The 26,481-nt window shown below is 45.5% G+C and overlaps 1 protein-coding gene across 1 annotated transcript in view; it reads right to left on the bottom strand.

Moving 5' to 3' along the window:
* The window catches only part of Edem1 (ER degradation enhancing alpha-mannosidase like protein 1), a 29,476-nt gene extending 5,440 nt beyond the window's left edge, over positions 1 to 24,036 (bottom strand). The window contains exons 1-9 of the mRNA XM_005364976.3: positions 22,463 to 24,036; positions 14,430 to 14,502; positions 9,847 to 9,950; positions 8,469 to 8,640; positions 6,974 to 7,157; positions 5,149 to 5,323; positions 3,075 to 3,195; positions 2,413 to 2,583; positions 750 to 823 (exon numbers count right to left, since the gene is read on the bottom strand). Of these exons, the coding sequence (XP_005365033.1) occupies positions 750 to 823; positions 2,413 to 2,583; positions 3,075 to 3,195; positions 5,149 to 5,323; positions 6,974 to 7,157; positions 8,469 to 8,640; positions 9,847 to 9,950; positions 14,430 to 14,502; positions 22,463 to 22,944 (1,556 nt within the window). The 5' untranslated portion in view covers positions 22,945 to 24,036. The remainder of the gene's footprint in view (positions 1 to 749; positions 824 to 2,412; positions 2,584 to 3,074; positions 3,196 to 5,148; positions 5,324 to 6,973; positions 7,158 to 8,468; positions 8,641 to 9,846; positions 9,951 to 14,429; positions 14,503 to 22,462) is intronic.
* Positions 24,037 to 26,481: the final 2,445 nt, after the last annotated feature.

Genomic DNA, 26,481 nt, shown 5'->3' with positions numbered 1-26,481 from the left:
TAATATCTATACTACACATTTGAAATGCAAATAATATTTCCTGGCTTGAGAGATGACTCCCTGGCCATCAGCCTTGACAACCTGAGTTCAGACCCCAGGACCCACATCGTGTAGGGATAGAAAAGATTCCTGCAGGTTGTCCTCTGACCTCCACTAATGCACTGTGGCATGTATGTGGCATGCCACACATGCACATATGCGTGCACAATTGCGCACACACAATAAGTAAACATAATTTAAAAAAACAACTAAGGGACTAGAGATGGCTCAGTGGTTAAAAGCTTGCAGTGCTCTTGCTGAGGAACTCAGTTTGGTTCCCAGTACCCACAATGGGCAGCTCACAACCAACTTTAATTCTTCACACAGACACACACTGATATAATTAAAATATTTAAAAACAAACAAACAAAAGCCTTGGGGGAGGGGTAGATAAAGAAAAGTCTTAGGGGTTAAGAGCAGTAGCTGCTCTTCCAGAAGACCCAAGTTCAATTCCCAGCACTCCCATGGCAGCCCACAAGCATCTGAAACCCAATCACGGGAGATCCGATGCCCTCTCTGGCCTCCAAGGACACTAGGGACACACATGGTACAGACATATAAACAGATAAAGCATCTATACACATAAAATACATAAATAAAAATTTCAAATATAAATATACATAACTAAATTATCATTTGCCCAGAACAACTCTCAGTCAATCATAAGCATCTAAACATCCAAACAATAAAAAGGAGTTTAGAGCACTGACTTGGCTTTTGTGTATTTTTCCAGACTCTGCAGAATGTCCATTCCTACATGGAGGTAGAAGGGATTCTTGGTTGCCTAGACAGAACACAAGAGAGTGTGATGCAGGAAGGGCTTGGAAGAGACACCATCACCACACATCATAGGGACTGCAGGGGTCCCTGAGGAGTAGAGCCCCCACGTAAAGGAAGAAGCGGAGCGAGACTCACTCCATCTGACTAAGACACTCAGTGATGCATTTAACTGTACTCAGGAAACCTGTGCAAGGGAATAGCACTACTTTGGCTCTACTGATGATTATCACAGTCAGAACAGAAACAATGCTCCCCTAGAGGTCCTATTTCAGAGAAGAAATCCAGTTTCCATCTTGCCTCACAAGTCCTAGAAACTTAAGATGCAAGACAAGGAAATAGGACTTCACCTCATTCCAGTCACTGCAGAGGCACAGCGAAGGGGATGACAGTCCTCCAGGACAGGACTGTAAAGGAAGGCTGAACACTCTCCTCTCATCACCCAGGAAATCGGAGCTCAGCTCCTTGCTCCTCTGTCAAATGCTCTGGTTATGGGAGGGGATTCTCTGGGAAAGTAAGACTTTGACCCCAAACTTCTAACTCAGGCTGCTGCCAACCTACAGCAACAAGCGGAGAGAGAGCATGTTGGCCGCCTCTACGCTAAGAGCGTGGACAGGCTTCGAGGAGAAACCTGTGAGGGGAAGATTCCTCTGGATTCTAAGTGCATGGTGGACGAGGGTGGCTTGAAGATGAGGAGGAGGCGTTAGACAGGGCTAAGCCACTGACAAGCCACTCAGCAGCGGGGACGATGTCCTCGGAGCATGGCAAGTGTCACCTTACGCTAAGCTCAGAGAAATCAGGTCAAGATCACCTCTTCCCTTTTCTAAGCCTTATGAGGTCTCCTGAGATTCGGGAGAACTAACCCCAGTCTCACTGGAGTCTCTACACACACACACACACACACACACACGCACACACACACGCACACACACACACACACTCACGTTTTTCAACCTAGAAGCAGTGACTTCTAGTTCAGTATAATTTTTTTTTTTAATAAATCTAAAGCACAGAACAAATCCTATCATCAGGATCTCTAAGAATGAGGGTCCTTGTACACTGTAGCTGCCTCTTTCATATCTACTAAGCTCACAAGAGCCAGCTTCCTGGGAAGTTAAAAGCTTACATTGACGGGTCTGTGATTATGTGTATGTATGTAGAACATGTGAAAAGGTTTGTGCGCCAAGTTCAGCTGTCAAGGAGACACTTCAGAGTAACATTTCCTCTGTTACTACAGTAATCATGCAAAAATAAATCCCTCTTTTAGAAACATAAATATAAAAAAAAAACAAAAACCTTTTGTGCTAATACTTTTATGTAACCAGAGAGCTGGAAAAAAAAATCACATCCCCCTAAGGGTTCTTTGACCAAAGAAATCTGGAAACTAAGATGAAGTCTTCTCTTGAATATTAAGGATAAGAAAATTAAGCCCACAGTGAAAACAAAACTCCTTATTAAATGTGAGTTAAAAGTGTATTTGGCTGCAGAGACTTTCTCCATCCTAGAGAATCAAGAGAAGTCTAGCAAGAAAGAAATAGGTAGCAAGTCTATCAAGTCACAATGCACCGGCAAAGCACTGCTCAGCAAGCCCATTACCTGGTAGAGAAGATAGGTGGACTCCACTAACTCTGGTCTCAGTGGGTAGAAGAGAACATCAGGGGCCTGGAGCTGCCAGTTGTAGCGCTCAGGGAGGGCCCCATACCGTTTCCATATAGCATAGTAGAAGGCGTGGAGGCAGATGGCGTCTTCCACATCCCCTATCAGAACCTATGGAGACAACACAGACAAATTATCTAAAATCACAGGTAGATTTTTCAAGTCTAGGGACTGATTTCAGAAAGATCAAGATGTGCTATTTTCCAAATCCAAAGGACTCAGAGAATGCTCAGGATAAAAAGGGGGAGAGGGCTTTCCCAATAAAGGCTTATTCTTAATAAATTGGGATTGTGTGCACACATGCATGCATCTACACTGTATGCACGCACGCATATTCGCTCATGCGATACACTTGAAGGCCAAAGTAAAACATCTGCTCCCTCACTCTCCACCTTACTCCTTGGAGCTAAGCCAGCAACCAGCAAGCACTCAATGAACCTCTCATCTCTGTGTGCTGTCCCCCCTCATCCCCCAGCACCAGGATTATAGATGCATGCTGCCACCACTGGCTTTTCAGGTGAGTGCTGAGGACTCAGACTGGGGGTCTGCAGGCTCAAACAGCAAGCACTCTTCCCCACTAAGCCACAAATGAATGCAAATACCTGCAGCCCAGGGAAGAAAGCCTGCAGAGAGTCAATCCAGGTGTTCATGAGCTGCCCATTGAACATGTTCACGTTGACATAGAGTGGTGGGTCCCCTTCTCCTTCATTGCAGGCTTCCCGGCTGTGGGTCCAAAGAGAACAAGCCAAGATGAAAAGGAAGCTTGCAGCTCTATTCCTCTGTCAGTTTTCCTCCTGGGGTTTCACTGAAGCAAAAGCAATGTTAACTTCTTCCCAATGCCTTCGTCAAACCTTTCACAGTAAGACTGCCTGTAGGTGTCTGCACAAGGACCTACAGACAGAAATAGGTAGCAATTCTAAATGTAGCCTTTGTGAACTATCAAGACTTCATTACATTTACAAAAAGCACTTTCACATCTGAGTTTCAGAACACTGACATGTAACAGAATTGGTCTGTGTGTTGGCCTCGACCCAAGCGGGGAAGCATGCTTTACTGTCCTCAGAGTCTCTTTTCTGGTACAGAAAGAACACAATCCTGTTTAAAAAAAAAAAAAAAAAAAAAGGACCTGTAAAGGATGCATCAAGGCAGGGCTCTGAGAGCTGTCTACTCAATTTTGTTCAGTATTTTGTAAAGTCAAAATGAACTGGCACGGTAGTGAATACAGGAGCTGAGGCAGGAGGGTGGCAAGTCACGATGGGCAGAGAAGAGTATGCTTCAGCAAAACAGTAAAACTGTAGCAAACAAAAAATTAGCATAACCTCTCCGTAACAATGACATCCAAACCAAGCTGCGGTTCACATCCGCAGTTTTAAGGGCTGTCTGATAAAACAACCAAAAGAGCTGCAGTGACAGCCACACTCAGCACCCACACTAGAAAAAGAAAACAAGACAAAAACGACAACTCCATAAGTGTTAGGTATTCTTTTGCAAGAGTTTCGGTTGTGTTTGTGTGCCTGTGAGTGTCTGCACGTATGTTCAAGCAGGTGCATGTGGGTGCCCAATGCCCTGAAGCTGGATTAGAGGTTGTGACCCACCACATATGGGTTTCGGGAATCATACTTGGGTCCTCAGCAAAAGTGACATGTTCTTAGCCTCTGGGCCAATCTCTCCAGCCCCCAAAAGTTCCCACAAAAAAGCTCCCTCCAACGGCCGATATAGAAATGGGTCAAAAAGTCGTGAGCAGAAGCTTGGCAGCTATAACTTGCATTAGCCATTTACTACATACTCGTACAGAAAAAGGCCTGGGGGAGGGGAGCTGGGCCAGAAGCCTCTGCTACTCTGCATAGGTGTTCCAGGGACACAGTCTCTATGGACACTCTGAATGTACAGAAAAGGAAAAAGCAAACAGTACTTTAAGCAGACTTTGAGCAGCGGTTGGGCTAGCTATCCATTGCTAGAAACGGTTCAGGGTTAAGAGCACTTCATCTGAGATCCTGGCCCAAAATCAATGACTCACCAGTTCCCAGATCCCCTTAGGAACTGTGAGATATTTTAAGCCTCCAGGTTTGAGTACGATGCTACACAATGACCAACTCCCAAATGACTAACAATCAGTTAAGGGAGAACACAAATAGACCCTGAAAAGTTTCTATTAAGAGAAATGGAGCTGGTAGGGTAGCTCACAACTGTAATCCCAGCACACAGGAGGCTGTTGCAAGACGTGCTAGTCAACTGCAGGGGTGCCAACGGAAGAGCAGGAAACAGCCCCTCACTGTATTCCTGTGTGTGGTGGAATACAGCTGTGACCCCCGCGCTCGGGAAGGAGAAGCAAGAGGGCTGCTGCAAGTCTGAGTCCAAATGATACCAGGTTAGCCAGGGCTACCCAGTGACACTCCACCCCCAAAACTTAAAATATTGAAGGAGACAGTGAGAAGGTTTGAGGGATGAAGATGTTTGCCATCGAGCCTGAACAGCCAGATTCCATTCCTGGGCTACCATGGTAGAGAACCAACTCCTGCAAGTTGTCCCTCAGTCCTCCATGTGTGTGCCACGGCACACATAATCCTCTCCAAAAACAATAAAATACACAGTAAAAATGAAACAAATAAATAAAACAGAGCTGGGCAGGAATCGAACACACTGTATGGCAATAGACGTGCCACCAGGGACACACACCCTCTTCGCAGGTGGCTCTGGATGCTCTGATATGCAGCATTAAACATCTCCAGGTCTTCCTTTTCTCCAAAAAGGATGTAAGACTTCAAGAGGTATTCATAGAAGGAATCCAGCCCGGCACCCAGGCCACTCTGCTTGCCAACCCAGTGGCCTGTCTGGATGTTCACAACATTGCCTGCGGAAACAAACACACAAGGTGCTTCAGGTCTCAACGGCGGTTCCTCCTCCTGTCCCACTGTTTCTCAGCAGCCTTATCCCAGGCAGGTAAGAGGAATGGACAGTTGAATCTAAATTTTTTGATTAGTCCTCTCAGTAACTTGGAAAACAGAGAGATCATTCTATAGTACTCAGGCGTATGTGCATGGATGCACACATGTAATATTCAGTCACAGATAAAAAATGGGAATAAACATTTAATGGGAAAAAAAAAATAGGCTTGACATTTTGCTTTCCCAGAATGGTACTGTATTTTAGAACCAAAAGAGCATTCACAGCCTTTTACCCCTTGGAATTTGTCCTGAAAATAACACTTATAAAAACAAAAGGTCAGAGCTGGGGATATATATCAGTGGTGGAGCAGCTGCCTAATAATACAAGGACCTGAGTTCTAACACCAGAAAAACCAGGCAGGTAGGGAAGTGCAGAATGGAAAGGATGAGGAGTTTGAGGTCATCTTGGGTTGCACAGAAAGTGGAAGCCAGAAGGTGCTACACAGCAAAAGTTTTATCAAAGAAGGAAAAAAAAAAACCAAGCAAAATATAGTTTTGAAAACTGGTAACTATGAAAGTAAGGCAACAATTTGGAAACATCAGAATGATCTACCAAACGCACATAGCATAAAAATTTTGTTTCTCTTAGTTCTGTGTTATAACTGAAAAGTCACAGAAGTTACATGTGGGGACTAACAGGACCCACGGAAAGCTACGTGGCCATCCGTGTTGAGACAAGGTCTCACTACGCAGACCCGGCTGACCTCAAAGTCACCGGCCTCCAGAGTGCTGTATTTACAGGTGCGCAGGACCACTTCCAGCCTGAGTGACTTTATTTCTACTGTTGCTATTCAATGTATAAAGTTTGCACATAAACCTCAGAAGACAAAATTTACTTAATTTTTTTATAAATGATCCAATATAGTTCCAAAACAACCAACTTATTTTCAGATGTCAAAAAGAAATTACGTCCCAGTAAGGCAATTTTATGATGTTAAAAACCTATTTTAAAATAACACTGTGAGTTAGCAAAATACGGATAGTTACTAAAGACGAACGTCATGATAAATACATAAAAGGTAGTATTCGTTATTATGACTATTACTAAAGCGTAAACCTTTCCATAATAATTTTTCAGTATTTTGACTAAATATCCTCAAGGGTGGGAAAAATCTAATACGTTTCAACTACGCTTTCACCCAGATTCCACCCCCACCCCTTTTCTTTAAAGAAGAAAGTCTCTCTATTGGAAATGCTAAGATTCTGTATTTTTAGAACCTTATATTGAAGCAATAAAGTTTGCCTCTGAGACTGTTCTTTTTATGGCATTTCTATTAACAATAATTTCCAATGGACTATACCAAGGGATCCGAACCAAGGGCTCTAACAGCTGAAAACAGTTGAACCATTATTAATCTTCCATCAAACCCTAAAACTTCACACTAAGCAAAAGGTCATATGAAGAAACCAGACCCATGCAGCACCAACGGCTGCTGTTGGAGTTATTAATTTCCAGGTCCATTTGTACTAGGAAGATGAAGGAAAGAGGACCTTTCTTACAGAGGAAGAGGGAAAGGGGACCAAAGGTTACACAGATGGCACATGGTGAACCCTACCTAGCAATCCTGTGTTGTTGCTCCGAAGGTTCCAGAGGGCTTTCACAGCTCGTCTGGCAACCCACTCAAAAGTGGAATCCCCCAGAAGTCGGCTCAGAATACCAAATTCCACCAGGAGAGAACCAGCGCCCGCTGTGCAGGTTTCATTATTGCTATCAGGGGGAACACCCGTCTTCAGATTCACCTGGGATAGGAAGAATCAAAAGTTGTGGTGAGCAATTGTACCCCAGCAGTCGGAAGCCAAGGCAGAATGGTCATGTGGAGGCCAGTCTGGCTACAGAGCCTCAGCTCATAAGCAAGATCTCACTTCCCAAAAAAAGTTTTACAGCAAAGCTTAAGAATTCAGTGCTGAAAAGTCCCATCGAGACTCAGCTAATGGACCAGACAACTCAGCTCAACCACTTGTCTGTCATGTGACATTCAAGATGAGAGACACCAGTAAACAGTAAGAACATAGAGTCCTACCTTCATTCCTTAATCTACCACTTTCTGCCAAGTGCCCTTCCAGACTACAGAAGCACCAGGCTCTGGAGTCTGTGGTGCCCCCCACACACGCATGTGTTTGAACACTGGGTGCTTAGACTGTTTGCTCAGGCTATGGAATCTTAACCTTTAAGCCTTGCAGGAGGAACTACGTCACTGGGGTGGGCTTTGAGGGTTCCTGTTCACTTTCTCTGCTTCCTGTATAAGATGTGGCAGGCCAGCTTCCTGCTGCTCCATGCCTTCCCTGACATTCCTGGACTCTCCCTCTCGGGCCATAAGCTAAAACAAATTCTTCTGTTAAAAGTGACTTTAGGTCTCGGCATTTCAGCACAGCAACAGAAAAGTAACTCCTACAGGGTGAGAGACAAACACAAGCTGTAAGTGGATTCTAGCCTAGTTTCTAAAGACTCACTCCTACTCTGCTAGACTGGGAGGGAAGCAGAGGTTCAGCCACAGCCTGACAGCCAATTTCATCAAGGAGGTGCTGTGGTCTGGCATTTCTCCGGATTACCGCAAAGGCTGACAAAATTCCCAGAAGAGTCATTTGGCTTGCTAAATCAGATGTCACAAATACACAATCTCACTCCAGATCTTGTATCTAAATCAGCATCTAATTGGCTGATCCTGCAGGCTTCACTTGCAGGCATGTGAAGCATTCAAATGAGCATTCACTGAATTCCTGCACACATGTGAGGGTCCTCGGAAAACTGTGTGCCTGGAACACAGAAGGCACTCAGGAAATGCAGAAGTTTGAACAACTGACATTATGTTTAGGACCAAGGACATCACTCTCTTCTCATAGCCAGGCCCCATCCCTTTTATGAAAGTTTGAATTCAGGAAAATTGTGAATTGTGAAAATTCAGAAAAACTGTGAAATTGTGTGTGTGGTAACTCACACTTGGAATGTTATCATTTGGGAGGTTGATGCTAGAAAATCACAAGTTCAAGGCCAGCCTGAGCTACGTGGCACAATGCCATGTCTCAAAAACAGCGAAAAAACCAGTCACTTACCCGAGGATAGGGGATTCCTGTCTTGGTGTTTTCAAAAGCTGGTAGGAGCCTCACGGCCAGGTCATGGGCCATGTACAATAACTCGTTATCATAATCCTCAATTTTCATGTCACCAAAGGGCTGTCTGGAGTCAGTTATTATTCTGTGAGCAGAAAGGAGGCTTCCCAGAACCCTGACAGCAGGAAAGAAAAATTAAAATAAAAGCATATTGTTACAAGTGCACAGGATCCAATTTACAAAGATGAAAGATATCTCTACTTCTTCTTAAGCTCCAAACTGACCGGTGCAGAAGAACCTGGTTCAGTAGCTTCCTACTGTCCCTTTGGGCCCTAAGGGACTGAGTCTCAGTTCACTGCATTGCTGGCAACAAGATGGGTATAATCCATTTGAGACGACTGAGAATGAATGCCACCTAAAGCATCAACAAATTTGGCCATCTTACCCTCAGGACATTCATGAAGGAACTATGCTAAAAAGAAAGCGGCCACTGCTGTTCTCAAAGGACATATTTCCTATGAGCATCAATAAATCCCTACTGATTTATCTTGCTTGGTAAAAGAAACATTAGCCATATGAGAAAGAAAACAAGGCACAACAGAAGCATGGAACTTCTGCAGGTCTGACTGCCTGGTGATTGAGGAACTGCCCCAGTGTCTAGTGAGACAGCATGGAGAAGGAAATGATAAAATGAGATCCTGGAAAGCAGAAAGCTACCTACCCTCTTAGATTTATGGTCTTGTAGATACCTAAGTGTCCCATCTCAATTGTCGAAAAAGGACTGCAACCTTTTTCAAACAAATGTTTATTTTTTTTTCTTATTTTAGGATAAACCATTTCATAACTTCAATTTCTGAATTCAGATCCAGATCTGGACTGTTGTATAGCAATACAATTTTCAAAATATTTAAACAGGAAAAGAGTCAACTTTTCATACTAAAGAAATCTGGGCACAAAACTGGGTATAGGCCATGAATCCACCATTATTTAGCAAAGAGTGGGTGACAAATGAGAACCATATAAGAAGACATCAAAAGAGCAAGCAGTGGTTTTTGTGGGTGGAGAGACACGAAACTCCATTTAAAAACATGGAAGAGGATTCCTAAGGCAGTAAGCAAGGAAACAAGAAAAGATATGAATGGAATCGTTGAAATTGCATTTGAGGGATAACTCTCTTATATATTTGCTAAAATATGTGTTTCTGTGTAGTCCAAAATAAGATGATATTCAAAAGTTTCAAAAGTACAAGTTTTCATAAATACTAAATGAACATGAATAATTTACGTGGAGTCCATATTGCCCACATGGACTCTAGCTGAAATATCCTTAGGGGAATTAAGTCCCTTACCCCCACTTCCTAAAAAGACATATACTACTTTACCTTATTGTAGCTTCAAAGACTTGGACCGTGGAATCTTTGTCAAATGAAACGGTGTTGATCACTAACTTGACTGCTTTCTGGAACTCGGATGAATTTCCCATTATCTTTAAAGAGAGGAACACACACCATTACAAGCGGCTTGAAATGACGCTGAAGTGGCTGATCGGCCACCCCGCCTGCATCTGCACTGCCTATGGCTTTGCCACAGTGGGGGAGGACACAGAAAAGGGAGGTGGCAGTGACTTCCCACACTCCTGTCAGAGCCGGGACAGACAGCAAGCCTGCCTCCTACCAGTCACTCAAGGATCCTGCCTCCACGTGGCACAACAGTATGAATAAACACCCAACAGAACCATCCTGGCTGTGGCCATGTCCTTCCAATCCCTTCTCCCCCAAGCACTGAGCTGACCTTTATTTGCAAGGCAGAACAGTTTCTTTCTTTCTTTCTTTTTCTTTTTTTTTGTTTTGTTTTGTTTTTCGAGACAGGGTTTCTCTGTGGCTTTGGAGCCTGTCCTGGATCTAGCTCTGTAGACCAGGCTGGTCTCGAACTCACAGAGATCCGCCTGCCTCTGCCTCCCGAGTGCTGGGATTAAAGGCGTGCGCCACCATCGCCCGGCTGGGCAGAACAGTTTCTAAACAGTTGTGGGGCAGAAGAAGATAAATCAGAAAACTGGCTAACAAAAATATGATCCTAGCTCTGTTTTTCAAGATATCTCTGCTTTTCAAATCCAAGATAGCTGGAAAACTAACTGACTTGTTGCTGTCCATATGTGTAAAGGTTTTGAGAAACAGGACTAACAATACAGCAGGAAACAAGCAACATTTAAAATCAAGTGGAGTCTTGGAAAATGGCTCAGTGGGTCAAAGCACCTGCCGTGCAAGCCTGATCGACCTGAGTGATGACCCCTGAACCCCTGTAAAAAGCCAGGCAGTTTGTCCCCTGATCTCCACATGAATGTTGTGGCACATGCTTACCCTCACACACAAACAAGTACATACTTGTATAGAAAAATAAAACTTAAACAAAACATAACAATTATCAGCTCTATGTCCAATGCAACAATTAAAGTTCTTATCTGAGGTGTGTAGAAACAATGCCATAGCATGCGAGTCCCTTCAAAAAGGGCAAATCTGTCATTTGATATACGTTAACCTATATGGAAATAATTTGATTTCACTCAAATTTTATAACCATTTTTCATAAGGACACAAACATCCACCAATATCTAGATAACTAAATCAAGGAGAAATGATTCTTCAGACACTCATTATTGGGGGTGTGCCTTATTTTTTAGTGTACTGGTCTGCTGCGTGTTTCTCATCAGAAGCAGAAGCAGGCTTTCTGTTTACAGTTCTTCCTTCTTAAAGGAACATGCAATCTTGTTCAGGTCGCAAGCAATGATCAGGGGACTGTGCTCCCCAAGGGCTTGCGCAGCACATCTGCAAACATCTGCTGAAAATGCTAACAACGAGCCAGCGTGCTACCACAGTCAAGACCGCCTACAGTGGGAAACCACAGAAATGGGTCTGTTTCCTCACAGATGTTCACCAAGAACAGTATCTGGTGCAGCTGCAGGGTTGATAATAATCTCAGATGAAGCTGGGGAAGGTGATGACATCCAGGCACTACAGTTACACCCCGTATACTGTCACATTCGATAGCCAGTGAGCACAAAGAAACCAGGGTGCAGAATCACCCAGGCCTGGAGAAGATTGACTGCACGGAGAAGGGGAGGGGCCTCTCAGAATTTTGAAAATGCTGATACACAGTTCACCCCTGTAATTTCAAGACTCTACAGACTGAGACATGAAGGTCACCGATTGGAGCCTCTTTAGACCAAAACAAAACAAATGACAAGGGATATAGCTCAAGGGAAGAGCATAAGCCTCCCATACACGAAATCCCAGGATCAATCTCCAAGTCCACCCAATACATAATAATAATAATAATACATGCCTGCAATCACATCACTTGCTGAGGCAAGAGGCAAGAATACTACTACAAGCTTAAGGCCAGCCTAAACCTTATTTTTTAAGATCCTGTGTCAAAAATTAAATAAATAGGGCCAGTAAGGTGGCTCGGGAGATAAGAGTACTTGCTAAAAAGTAGATCACTTGAGTTCAATCCCTGGAACCCAAACAGTAGGAGCAAACTGTCTCCTGCTCCACCCACATGCAATGACATGTGCACACACGCATAAACACACACTAAATGTTCTTAAAACTTTTCAATTAGATGATTTTAAATAAAGTGCTGTTGTGTGTTGTGGCTCTCCACCAGTCAGAAGTCCTCTGGTATGTCTGAGAACAATACTATGCCAAGGGGCATACCTTAGAATACATGTTGGACGAAACTGGATTGGTAAGCAGTCACATAACAATCTGGAGTCCTATTATGTACTAATGACTGTCAGGTGAGGAGGAGGAGAGGAGAGTGCAGCAAATAATAATGACAGCATTTCTGCACTCAGCAAGCAGGGGCGAAGACATCCTGGGAACTAACTGGAGGGCGAAGAGGGTGCGCTTTCTCAAGCTGCACCCACACCTCCTAACCCTGCTTCTACACCCCGGCCTGAGTCAGCGTCCAGCAGCTTCACTGGTTGGCGCTAATTACGCTGCACTTACTTGTCTGGGCACATTCTGAGACGTGACGGTGGATGACCTAAGGGAGCAGCAATCGCTTCAGAAGGAAATACTGGGAGACTGGAAGTGCCCTGCAATTAGAGCCTAGAAGGAAACCCAGGAGCCCTGCTAGAACCAGGGCCCAGTCCTGCCTGCAGTCTGTACAATGAAGGTACAGAACATTACCTCCACCTCTTTCCAAATCCTGCAGTTTCACTACTAGCAAACCACGAGACAATCATGGTGTAAACTTTGCTCCCTTACCCAATTCCAACTCCTAACTGACAGCTTTAAACATTTCCTAGGGATGTGTAAAGGAACCAGATATATTATTAAATATAGTACTCGACAGATTCAACAGCTTTCTAATAGTAAAGATTGTCTTGGACAAGGAAAACAGGAAGAGTTTGTAAAATTACTCTCCTAAGGAGATTGTGAATCACTGGAAACGTCCCTTGGAAGCCATACTCTATGGTGCTAGGCCATGAAGCACACAGACACAGCCTGACAGCATGTCCAGTGTGGCCTATCACCTTCAGGAGGGTTCTTGTGTTTATGCTGAAAGGCCTCCAGCTCCCCACAGTCAATGGGGCTGCCAAGGAATGAGAGAGTAAAGGCAGTATGCAAGTTGGCAAGACACATACAGAGTAAACAGTAGCCAAAACAAGGAAGCAATAAACAACAGGGGTATCCACAGAGAGGGCCTCATGCACAGGCAGGCACCGGGCACAGACACTCCTTGGAAGCCAGTAGCTAGAAGCATTTGGGGGTACCTTCTGACCCTGGGATCTTCTGGTTTTTACTCCTCAAGTATTGTGCTATAAGCTAAGAAGAAGAAGGGTGGATTTGTAATAGGGAACTCACACAAAATTAGCCTTCAGAAGAGGAGAGAAGGGGAAGAGAGCCTCATGGCCACAGCCGTGATGCTAAGGTCCGAGAGCCATTAGGAGAGATGTGTGTGGTAGGATGGGGATCCTAAAAGGGGACACAGCCCACTCAGTTCCAGAGAACAACCAGAGGTTCTGACTCAGAGGTTTCAGGTTATGGACAAGTTTCACAGCTCATGATTTAGTTAGGTCTGCTCCATGTATCAAAGGACACAGAGGCAGGCACTCAGGAGGACCATAAATTTATCTTGCACAGGGAAAGGAACAGGGGCTGAGATGCCATGGCACAGTTTCCTTTTTTTATTAGCTCTGCCTTAGACAGTTAGCAGCACAGAGTCGAGTCTGGGAGAGAGACATAAAGGCTAGAAGGTCCTTGTAGTGGTTTGAATGAAAAGTTCCCCCCCCCACCCCCCCCCCCCGGCATTTTTTTTTTTTGGTTTTTCGAGACAAGGTTTCTCTGTGGTTTTGGAGCCTGTCCTGAAAGTATCCCCCCCCCACCCCCCCGCCTCCAATAGGCTCATGTACTGGAACACTTGGTGCCCAGCTGTTGGAACTGTTTGGGGACCTTATGGAACCTTTAGGAGTCTTACCATAAGTGGATGAAAATGTGAACATCTAGCTTCCTGACCCTGCTGCCTTTCCCACCTGGACGTCCTTCTGGATGGTGTCCACTAAACCAAAATAAACTCCTTCCCTTAACTTGCTTTTGACCCTGGTGTGAAAAGCAACCAATACAGTCTGCAATCTAACAGATTACAGGGACTAAGTAGTAACAAGATTCTCCAGACTCTGGTAGGACATGATGGCTAAATCAATAAAAAAAAGAAACACACACATACACACATATATATAAACACATATATACATACATACACACATACATGTGTGTATGTATGTATATGTATGTTTTCTAATTGCCTTCCCATGAAGGTCATTAAAATAACTAACACTCATCAAAGCCTCTGAGTATAGCATTTCCTGGAATTCCCATTCCTGGGGGAAATGAGAAAATACAGTAAGATAAATACTTTATCTTAATTATCTTAAATAAAGAAGAAAAAGCTGAACACTTACTGCAAGTGTATCCAAGGCATCAACAAGAGTCAGGGAGTAATTTCCCAGGACATCATTGATGTTCAGATTTGAACTGGAAAAGAAAGAATTAAAATTAAACAAAGGTACTTTACATTTAAAGTGAAAGGGGAGGAGCAAAAAACTAAACAGCCATCAGAAACTAAAACTGCTGGCCAGGCTCATGATCCGGAAACAGACTGTGGGCAGCAGTGGGGAGCGGGCCTTCTGTCTGAGGAGCAGCGGGGTCTGTGTGTCCACAGGTTGAGGAACTACACGGGTATAAGGCGGTAGTGAGAGAACTCAAGGGGAAGTCGGGAGATGGGCAAGTCACTCGCTCACTGGTGCTCTGAGACACGCTATCACCATCAAGGATCTTTAATCCTGTCTAGCTTCAAAACCCTCTTCATTTCACAAGCACTAGGGACTGAAGGAGGGATCCTGTCATACGAACTGGTATTTCTTCACTGCTCAAACTAAGACACACAATGAGAACGAATACATCCGGGAAGGCTAGACAAACAGTGACAATGGCCTGGCACTTCAGACGTCACTGACTCCCCTGTCCCATTACCACAAGGCCAGAAAATAACTGCAGAGGCTGGAAAGGAAAAGAAAATGATAGCAAAAGAAGAAACGAGACAACTGCTTCTAGATCTCATCTACCAGACTCAGGGTGAGAGCCCTACTTTCATTTCCAGGCACGGGTGCACGCACATCTGGGGTCCTCCATCTTCTCTGCACGCCACCTGCCCTTACGTCATCCTAGAGGCCCCCTCTGCCACCTGCTTCCTGTGAAAAAAGTTTTAAGAGCAGCACTCTGGATGGCTTGGCCTGCTGTCTCTCTAAAGACCTGTGGGGGCTGCTAAGATGAGTCAGTAGGAAAAGGTGCTAGATGCTAACCCCCAGAACCTAAGTTCAACCCCCAGGACTCACATGGCAGAAGGAGAACACCGCCTCACACAAGTTATCCTTCACCTGTATATACGTACCATGGCACACACCATACCTACACCTACAAACGCACACGCGCACGCATAAAAATAAAAGAAAATGCCTTTTGGGCTTCATTCAGAGTGAAATGGGGCTTACATGAAGAAGCAGGCATAGCCAGCTTCCACATCTGACCTTATCCGAACGCTAGAGCGGCTCTATATTGTGTGTGTTGGGCATTTAACAGAGGACAAAGAATCTACAGCAGAAAAACAAAACACACAAACAAAAAAACCCACAAGTTCCCAGCAGAGCAGTGGTGGCACAGGCCTTTATTCCCAGTACTCGGGGAGGCAGGCAGATCTCTGTGAGTTCGAAGCCAGCCTAAGAGCCAGGGCAGACTCCAGAGCAACAGAGAAACCCTGTCTTGAAAAAAACCAAAAATAAACAAGTAACAAGTTCCCAAAGGGGGTTACATAGGAACAAAAGCAACCAACAGCATCACTGTAAAACTGCACTAACCACAAACCTTCTGTGTGATCCTCTAAGGAAACTTACATGATGGAAAAGATGCTCTCAGGATGAAAGCTATGGATTCAAACAGGTCTCTCAAAGGCAATGCCAAGCGCACAGGAATTGCCAAGGGTTGGAGGAGGGTCAAAGCAGACATCCTCACATTCAGGAGTGTCCTCAGGTTTAAATATTTAACTACAGGGCTATGCTGCTCAGAAACAGAGTGAGGTCCAAACCCCCACCCCACCAGAAAATGGCTGCCATATCATTTAGCGTTCCAACTGAAGGAACTGAACAAGAACTCCACATCATCCTGATCTATGGCAAGTGCCACCTCCCTAGCTGCCCCAAAGCCACAGAAGGCACGTGTAATTTTCAGCACCTTTCCGTGTTTACTGTGCTTTTTCTCTTACTGCACACATCAAAGGGACACAGTGTTCCACTATTTAAGAGCTGGGTACACAGCTCCCGGCAGAATGCTTGCCTTGCATGTTGAGATGCTGGGTCTGAACCTCAGCACTGACCCTCCCTAAACAACAACAAATCCTCAGCAACACTGGCCAAAGAGTCAGTAACAACTGCTAACTCTTACCAGAGTTGGCTCTTTTAATGTAGTTGTAATAACTGTGAGAGTTCTACTCTAGTCAGAAAACCCACTTAAAGATCTAGAATGTTCACTAGAACAATCTGAATTCTATTCAACCAAATAACCCCAGCACTTAGAGGAGACTGGGGCAGGACTAGAGTTCCTTCCTTACACAGCAAGATCATGGCTCAGAAAAAAAATAACCACAAAATTAATAATACAAATTATCAAAGTAGGGAAAAGAGGGAAGAGAACAAAGAAAAAATTAGATTCCATAAAACAACCGGTCCTAGCCCTACGGCAAGACATTTTCCAGCTTCCTTTTGTCAGCCCGTCCTGCAGATGACACAGCTCTGTTCTTTGGACATGCTTATTGTAGCCCTGTCTGACCTAGCAGCACTTGAGGAAGTCAGTCTTTCAGAACAAGGCAAAAATCAAGAGTACAAGTGGTCCATGTAAGCAGCTGATCCAATCACAACACAACTCCCTCCTAATTTATCACACATGCATGACCGTTCATGGCACTCATTTCCACTGCAACACTCTGCAGCTCTTACTACTTCTAAACAAAAGCAAAGAAGAAAGCAAGCAAAGGAGGAAGGAGATAAAGAAGATGAAGATCAAAGTCTCTGCTAGAAAATCTTTGCTTATGTAGCTAATAAAATCAAGCAGACATTTTAAATAACCAGACAAGAAACCACGCTGCACATACTCAACCTGCAACAGCTGTTTGGAAATCTTATCTTTTCTGTGTGGGCAGAGAGATAACGTGACAAACAGTCCCGCGCATTCAAGGACTTAGGAATCCATAGGGAAGCAAAGAGGACAGGACTCAATTCTCAAACACAGTTAAAATGGGGAATGGTGGCTCGAAGGGAAGGGAATCAAACCTGAGACGTGCAAAACAAGAAGAATCACCTTCCATAGCTCAAGACTTGTGCCTGGCAGTTTTGAAAAAGGCATTGTGAAAGAGGCCGTGTGTGTGTGTGTGTGTGTGTGTGTGTGAAGGCACAGGCACTCATTTCTCGTGTGTGTGTGTGTGTGTGTGTGTGTGTGTGTGTGTGTGTGTGTGTGTGTGTGTGTGTGTGTGTGTGTGAAGGCACAGGCACTCATTCATTTCTCCTGTCCTGCTGTCTCTCCATCTTAGACAGGGTTTCTCACAGAACCTGGAACTCACCATGCAGCCAGCAGGTCCCAGAATTCCTCCTGTCTCAGTCTCCACTCCACAGTGTTTGGGTTACAGGCTCAGGAGTGACCACACCCAGCTTTTACGTGCTTGCTAGGGATTCAAACCCAAGTCTTCCTACTTATCCAGCAAACACTCCTACCCCACTGAGTCACCTCCTCAGCCCACGAAGTGGCCATCTTAAGCTAGGGTGCCTAGGAACGAACTAGGCGAGGAACCAATACTGGATCTGTTTATTGGGATTTCCTTTTGTTTTATGGTTTGGGGGAATGGAATCAAGCACCGTCACAGGCCCAAACCCTGAATTTATAGCTGCCATCCACAGGAGAAGAGAACTATCTAAGTTTCCTCAAACGATTGAATTAGGATTCTACAACGCAACAGCAGTCAGGAGCTAGACAGAGACCGGCTGTTTCCATAGGGCTCAAGATTTGTTTACTTCATGTTAACACAGGGCCCGTGTCTATCAAGATAAGCATCAAGAGGATGACTAACGAGAAATGACACAGCAGCTACTGTGGCCTGTGCCTGAAATCACAGCACCTGGGAGACAGAAGGCAGACGGATCAGGGGCTGATGCTAGCCTCTGCTACCTATTTAGCTGAAGGCCAACCTGGGCTATATGAAAAGAAAGGAGGAGAGAAAGTACCCACATTTTGTTTTTGTGCTGTTTTAGGTAATATTCTAATATAAAGTTAATTCTTTTTAAAGTAATATTAGAAAATGATAATGAACATACTTGAATTTTGAAATCAGAAAGATATTTTCTGGGCATGGTGATGGCACACTTTGTAGTAATTCCAGGCTGAGGCAGAAGAATCCCAAGGTTGAGTACAGTGTGGTAGACTCTGTCTCAAAGCAATTTTTGCTACTTTGCTTTTTGTAGAACAAATATTAAATTAAGGGCCTCCTACATGCTAGGCAAGTACTCTACCATTGAAATATATCCCCAGACCTCAAAATAAAATCTTACTTTGTATGTGTGTATGTGTCTACATGTAGACCAGATCACCTGGAACTCCCATGAGTTACAGGTGGTTTTGAATGTTGAGAAAAAACTCAGTCCTCTGTAAGGGTAGTAAGCACTTTTCACTACTGAACCACCTCTCCAGCCCCTCAAAGTCTAATTTTTAAAGGGGCCAGGAGTGTAGCTTAGTAGCAGATCACTTATCTGGAATAGGTGAGCCCTGGTTTCAATTCTCAGAATTAGAAAAAAAACCATATAAGCGTCTTTATTACAGTTTATTTGGGAAATGTAAGCACTTCCTACTTGTTCAGGATCAGAATGAGAAAGCACAGGCTTGAAACCCTCCTGTATCAAACAATAAGAGGAACTATACTAAGGTGAGAGCCAGTAAAAACAGACAAATAAACAAACAAACAAAGAACCCTACGCTTTCTGTCCTTGAATTGGCCAGTGTGGGGGTCTCTGCTCAAGGACACAAAATCCCAGGGCTCAGAGACACAAAGGCTGCCAAACGTTAGTCAGAAGACAGCCTCCCCCAATGTTAATTACTAAGGCCATCATCCCAATCAGAGACTTGACTTCAATTTATACGAGCTGCCACTGCAGAACCAAAGCAAACCACACGTTACCATAGACTTCTAAAAAGGCCTACGCACCCCAAGATGCTACTGGGAGCCACAATTTCAACCAACCACTGCCACCTCACTTTGATGAAGAGCTCTCACCCCCACTTTGAAAGGCTCCAGAAAGCGCCCACAGCTCATAACAAAACAAGAAAATAAAACCATTAAAGGTGGACCTGGTAAGGCAGGGCCTGTAACTCCAGCTACTCAGGAGTCTGACTCAAGATCACAAATTCAAGGCCTGCCTCAGCTGCGGGACAAGCTGAAAGCCAGCCTGTTCAACTCAAAAAGGCTGTCTCAAAATAGAAAGTGAAAAAGGAGCTGGGCGTGGAGCTCAATTGAAGACGACTTGCCTAGCATGCACAAGGTCCTCGTACAACAGGCCTTCAGAAACTGCGTCTGCTCAGAAGCTCCGACTTCTCACTTGAGCCCACAGAGTGACTTCTTAAAAGAGGGCGAAAGCCTGCCATTCCCATCTTCCTCTTGCTTATGTCTCCTTTCCTTTGGTTCATCCTGCGTTTCTCTACACACGGGCACGTTAATCACTCCAGGAGCGCCCGTGTAAAAACAGTGATTCACACCCTCTCTCATTCCTCTGAGACTGAAGGCATTGTCTTAAGCCTGTAGTTACCTTAGATTTGACACGATGAGAACAATTATCTATGATGGGGAGGCTGGACTCTAAGCAGGTCCCCTTACAAGAACCTGAGCTCATACTGTAAAGGCCAAAACCACGGCATGACCCGCACCACATAGATATCTCACACCCTCTGCCCCAATCCTCCCTCTACTTGACCTAAAGCTCCTGGCAGGACCCTGAAGCCCAACTCAGGGACAGCTGGACCCCTTTATTTGTTCCACTTCCCAGGATGTTAATTCTCTTTCCTCTGCTCTGCGCCAGTAATTGTCTCTTTAATTGGCACCTTGGGGATGGGTGACCAAGCCTGGCTCATTAAGACAGTTGGAGCCAGAGCTTTTTACTGTATCGTTCTGGTTATGCTAGGAACCAGCCTCAGCATGAAAGACAGACAGACTGACAGACCAACAGACAGAAGAAAAAAAGAGGAACAGAAGAAGGTTAAAAGGAAGCGCGTTAAGGAAGAGCCACTTTGGAAGGAAGCTCCACGTCATCAGTACAGCAGTTCCTAGTCCAAGGGAGAAGACATAGAAAGACAGTGAGACAATGAGGCCTAACGGAGGGGAAGCATAATTCTGCTACCTGGACACACGACATGCTTAAGATTCTGTTGGAAGTGTATCAGGAGTGCTCTGCAAAATGTTCTAGGGAGGCTGAACCCAACAGGGGTCATCTATAGCTTTTCAAACCGGTTCTTGTTCAAGATGCCTATTGTCAATCTTATTGGAATACAAATAAAAATACTGTCTTTGTAAAATTAAAAAAAATCTAAAATAGGCACATACTTAAGTTGTAATTATGTAAAAATAAGTAAGTAAGTAAGTAAGTAAGTAAATAAATAAATAAATGAACTGTGTTGCCATATGGTCAGGAACTGGCAGAAAAGAGCTACTGAAAATAACTAGAGGGATTTTTCCGTTTCCCCTCCTAGATGTAAAGACATTTTTTTTTTCATACAAGATACAGGAGAGGGGCAGGAAAGGGAGTAGGGGGGGAAGGGGGCTGAAGGGGAAGAGAGGAGTGGCGCAAAGCTGGAATTGAAGCCAAGCTAACCACAGGCAGGAAGTCTCCCCTGCGTCTCTTTATGAGTGAGACAACTCACTGACTCCCTATAACCTAAAAAGGAGTAGTGTTACTTCAAAAAAATGTATAGTTTTCCCCCAAAGAAACTGAGAAAAAAAAATACATTTCTGCAAAAGAAGAGCTGCAATGTAGCTCAACTGGAAGAAGCTGCAGAGAGCCCGGGGTTCGATTCCCTGCACTCCCAAAGAAGAACAAGAAAGAGAGGGATGGGGTGATCCGGCTAAGCAAGACAAATAGTTCATCAACCCAGCAGAACTGTGCAAGGCCCAGTGCCTCTGTGTGGGATGTTCCCTTGCTATTACCAATCTACCAGCTATTAGGCTGCAAATGAAGACACAAATTGGCACCTCACCAACTCACTTGCATAGCCCTTTCTATGCCCTTTTAGAGTTAGCTTTCCTTTAAAAAAAAAAAAAAGGTGGGTTTTTTTTTTAATATTTTGGGGACAGCTGTGCATGTGAGTCACAGAGGCACGTAGAGGTCAGAGGACAACCCCGGGAGTCTCCTCAGTTCTCTTTCTCCTCCCTCCAAGTAGGTCCTAGAGGGTCAAACTCAAGTAGTGTCAGGCGTCTTTACTGGCTGAGCCATCTCAACAGCCCTGAGCTTTTCTTTTAGAACCTAAGAATCCGCCACTGCTTCCCACCAGAAGGAAAATACACATGCCAGGTGTTCAAGGATGCCCATGTGTAGTGCCAAAACAACGAACAACCCGAATCCACTTCCATCTAAGGGGAGGGAAGCTCCAGTCACCAACCGGCCTGACTGGGTCAGTGGCAGTGCACACCCTTTAGGGAGGAGGATCTTGGCTGGGTGCTCCGTGCTCTTGGACTTTGAAGTCCACCAGAGTAACCCTGGAACTTCACCTTCCCATGACTCGGAGGCTGGGAGGACTGCCTGATCTTTTGACAGCACCCCACTAGTGTTTACGATGATACCAAGCAATGACAGTGTCAGTCAATTCGGCGCCTAAGAGACCATCCTTAGAGGATACAGATCGCAAATCTGGGCCAAGCAATATCGATCCCTCCCAACTAGCTCTCCTAGCCTAGGCACCGGCCCCTGGGAAGGAAAAATACTAACCTCCCACCCCATCCCCTGTGTCCAATTCACAGGACGGCCCCTTTCTCGGAACCTGTGCCTTAATCTTTATATTAAAAAGCCTTGGGTGTGGCGTTCTGATCGGGAGTGAGGAGGGTTCATTCTGAAGCTGCGTTTTCCAAAGGAAGCCTACAGCTAGCACTTAGTATGTCCATCTGGAGCAGCGGCATACCTTGCCACTGTGACTGTCCCTTCTGGTCTCTAGCCCTCAATTTCCCCATCTGCAACAGAGAATGACAGGGACAGCTGTACTGAAGTTTGGAGAGTCCAGGAGAAGCAAGAGGATGGCAGTCCACCTCGCGGCGGATAGAGGGAACCTCGGACTTCGGCGGACCTTAAAGACCCTGGTATCCCTTCGGGGACCCGGTGGGGCGGAAGGCGGCGCGCGGGGCATCCGGCAGGCTACTCACGGGTCCCCGCGGTCCGGCCCCCGGCCGCGGCAGTAGATGGGGTTGAGCTCGTCCTGCGGAAAGGCGTGCGCCATGTAGTTGTCGTAGCCAAAGACGAACATGCCCCGTGCCAGGTCGCGCATCTGGGCACGCAGCTGCGGCGGGAAGGCGCTGCTGTAGCGCCGCTCGTACTCGTCCGGGCCGCAGCCACGGCCGCCCAGAGCGTAGCCCCAGTGCGCCTGGCCGCACATGCCCGGCCCCGGCTCCTGCGGGGTCTCGAGCCGCCCCTCCGGCCCGCGCTTTGGCCGATGCAGCCAGGCCGGGCCTTCCGGCGGACCCACCGGCTCCGAGCCGTCGGGGTCCCTCAAACGCTGCAAGCCGAAGGGGAGCGGAAAGCGCTGGTAGAAGCCCATGCTGGGCCCCAGCCCGAAGAACAGCCAGAGCACCGCGTGGAGGCCGAGGCGTAGCAGCACCAGTCCCAGGACGAGCGCTCGCCATTGCATTGTCGAGCGACAGCCGCGGGCATTATTTTGAAGAGCCGGGAGCGTCTCTAGCCGACCGCCGCTCCGCGCGTCCGCCCGGATCCCGCTCACTTCCCCTTTAAGGAACTCCCTCGTGACGCACCAGGAACTGGCCCATTGTCCCCCGCCCCGCGGCCCGGCCCGGCCCGCCAGGCCCCCACGTTCGCCCACCGGACGCCCGGGATTGGCCTCGCAAGAGCCCGGCCTCGAGGGGCGCGGTCGGGGACTCCCTCCCGCTCTATAGGCCACCGGGGCCACAAGGCTCCGCCCCTCCGCCAGGACCACGCCCCCAGGGCGGACCCGATTCAGGTCGGGCTGGCGTGGCGAGCCTAGGTCGCGCAAGCTTTTGGGGAGAGAACTTCCAACCAATGGGAGCGCAGCACGGGAGTTCCACGCGAGGTCACAGACGCGGCCCCTGACCCGCCCTTTTTCGGGTAAACATTCTGGGTGGAATGTTTGTTGATCTGAAGTTGGTAGGGAGAAAGCCCCTCCAGGTCTGGGGTTGAAGGGGTGAGAAAGGGCCTGGCGTTAGGCAAAGGAGGTACCTGCGCATATCCAGGAAAGGTTTTTAACCTGGGTGGGAGTGGGACTTCCTATGCCTGGCTCAGACTGTGCAATACCCCAACCTGTTTGTTTTATTGGAACGCCTTGATACTTCTAAAATACTCCGAGACCCCACCCTATCCCTCAGGGCGGAGGTAGGATTAACACCAAATCATTTTCCTCAGAACTATTTAAATATACTTCCCAAATCCTCCCACAGTGAAAGGCAGCAGCGACCTCAGAAATGTAGGACAGATTTTGGGTATAATCCCTTTAAGTCCTAATTCCTATAATTAAGCAGGTTACAGATTTTATCTCTTGAGGGCTGTGACTTTCCTGTAAGGATTCAAAACTTGGAGCACCTATCAGATTTCCCTTCCCTAAGTTTACATCGCATATCTATCAAACTTAAAAAGTAGGGGAAGCAACCAAGTCAGTGATGTATGTCATCAACAATCAAGGAAGTAATGGAGAGGATTTGGGTAAGTTGTGTGACTTATTCCAAAGGGGCTCCTGCTATGCGCGATAGGGTACAACACAGCAGCCAGCGAACAGTCAAGTTCTTCGGGTTGTTAGAGTTTATTTTGGGAGAGAAAAAGGCCCAAGCAGTAAACCAAAACGGGGGGGGGGGGTGCCTGGGGAGGCTTCCGGAAGTCCAACTACAGTTCTTGACCCTGGTCTATTAGTCTGCCTCCCTGGAGACAAACTGCATGTGAACATTAAGATATGCTTTGTGCAAATTTTAGATTAAATTTATGTTGCAGTCTAGACAGCTGTCAGCCACACTGATGACAGAGCCTGTTCTCACATTACAGAAAAGCCCTAATTTTAAAAAATCAATCTAAAAACTAGAGAAAACCAGCCAACATCATATGAAATATGCTTTTCATGGGACAACTGACAACAGGTGCCAGGTTTTTGGGACACTATCACGTATTTCCACTTGTATCTTCAGAAACCCAGAAAGTGGAATTATCTGTTACTGCCCTTTAGGACTTCTCAGACTGAATGTAGCTGATGAAACTGAAACATCTGTATCTCGGCAGAAAAATCTATCCTTCAAAACAATTCTGAAGCCTGTCTCAAAAAACAAAACAAAAAATCTGAAACAGGCAGGGTGCACAGCTTTAATCCCAGACTGGGGAGGCAGAGGCAGGTGGATCTCTGAGTTTGAGGCCAGCCTGATCTACAAGAGCTTAGTTCCAGGTCAGGCTCCAAAGCTACAGAGAAACCCCATTGTCTTGGTGTGTGTGGGGCGGGGTGGGAGGAGACGGGACACTTCTGAGACAGGATCTGACTCTGTAGCCCCAGTATGACTCCAAGTTGTGATCTTCCACCCTCAGCTTCCAAATGCTGATATTATAAGTTTGAACCATCATACCTACCTAATAAAACAATTATTCAGAAAAGTTTGACAGATTTTTCCAAATCCATTCTCACAAGAGCATCATGGTTTGAAAAAGCAGTTTCTTTCACTTTAAGAACAGTGCAGCTCCCAAGAGACAGCTGAGAATCCAGTCAGAATCTTGCCTGAGTAACCTTACTAAGCTAGTTTCTGCACCTGTTTCCTCAGCTGCAAAAGAAAAAAAATCCCCATTTTAAGATAAGTACCTACCACAAACTCTAATACACTCACATTAAAACACTTAAAACAGTACTATATCCACAGCTAACCCTGTCAATGAGATTGTATTTTGCAGGAAGAAAATAAGAAACTGGTATGTCACCAGGCAGTGGTTACCCTTATGTGGGTGGGACCACGATAATGTCTTGTGGAAACAAGTGACTTTATCTATAAAAAGCTAATTTATTCAGCCACCTATATGGAGCCTCACACTTTGAATTTCAGCACTTGAGAGTCAGAGGTAGGCAGATTCCTGTGCATTCCAGGCAGCCTGATCTTTATATCAGGAAGTCGGGGCTACATAGTGAAACATTCTCAAGGAAAAAGTTAACTAATTTAAAAAAAAAAAAATGTAATGGGGATGGAGGAGGGATAACTGGGCACAGCAGCACATGCCTAAAGGCCTTCTCAGGATGTTACAGCAGGAAGAATCCTTTGAGACCAAAAGACTAAGACTAACCTGAGCATCATAGTGAGTCCACTGTCCCCAAAATAAACAATGGTAGTGAACTTCCTTTGGTTCATCCCCAGTTTTTTATTACTTATCCTGCCACAAAGAGAAATCACCTTAATGTTCGGTCTTTCTGTGAACTGTGGCGGATGGTATGACAGCCAAAAGCAACTAGATGACAAGGGGAGGGAGACAATACCACTGCCATTCTCTGTCCCATGTCCAAAGAAAAGGTAGAGGTCTGCTCAGCTCCCTCCCCTCCCGTAGTTTGAAAGGAAGTATTTTCTAAGTGTTCTGGGTTTCTCAAAAGCTGAAGTAAATTCTTGCTGAGCCTACAGCAGCTATGAAGTGTTCTAAACAGCTTAGTCCAAAATTCTTAGCAGGCATGTGTTTCTTCAATGGATACAGAGTAAAAAACACCTGCAACTGTAAACGCCTTTCCAAATGTAAGTCTGTATATTTTAACAGCACTTCCTTCAAATCCAAGTGGTTGCATCATTCTGTAAACTGTGATGACTAGCACTACACTACATTAAAACAAAGTGGGGGGAGGAAGTAAACACGTCTCTATTTTCAAGTAGAGGGCACATAAAACACTAACACGGTCACTAGGCAAGTGGGAATTGTGTATGTCTGCTCTAGCTACTATCCAGACCTCTAACCTGCCAGAATCACTGTAAGAAGCTGAGTTAGAAATTCTAAATAAAAAAAAAAAAAAACAACAAACCCTGGTGGTGGTGCAGACCTTTAATCCTAGCACTTGCAAGTAGAGGTAGGTGGATCTCTGTGAGTTTGAGGCCATCCTGATCCACAAGAGCTAATTCCAGGACAGGCTCCAAAGCTACAGAGAAACTCTTGTCTTGAAAAACAGAGAGAGAGAGAGAGAGAGAGAGAGAGAGAG

The sequence above is a fragment of the Microtus ochrogaster genome, unplaced genomic scaffold, assembly GCF_000317375.1.
Source record: "Microtus ochrogaster isolate Prairie Vole_2 unplaced genomic scaffold, MicOch1.0 UNK1, whole genome shotgun sequence".
In the NCBI taxonomy this organism is placed as follows: domain Eukaryota; kingdom Metazoa; phylum Chordata; class Mammalia; order Rodentia; family Cricetidae; genus Microtus; species Microtus ochrogaster.
Note: the sequence above shows the minus strand (reverse complement) of the source record. Positions and strands in the feature narration are given on the sequence as shown.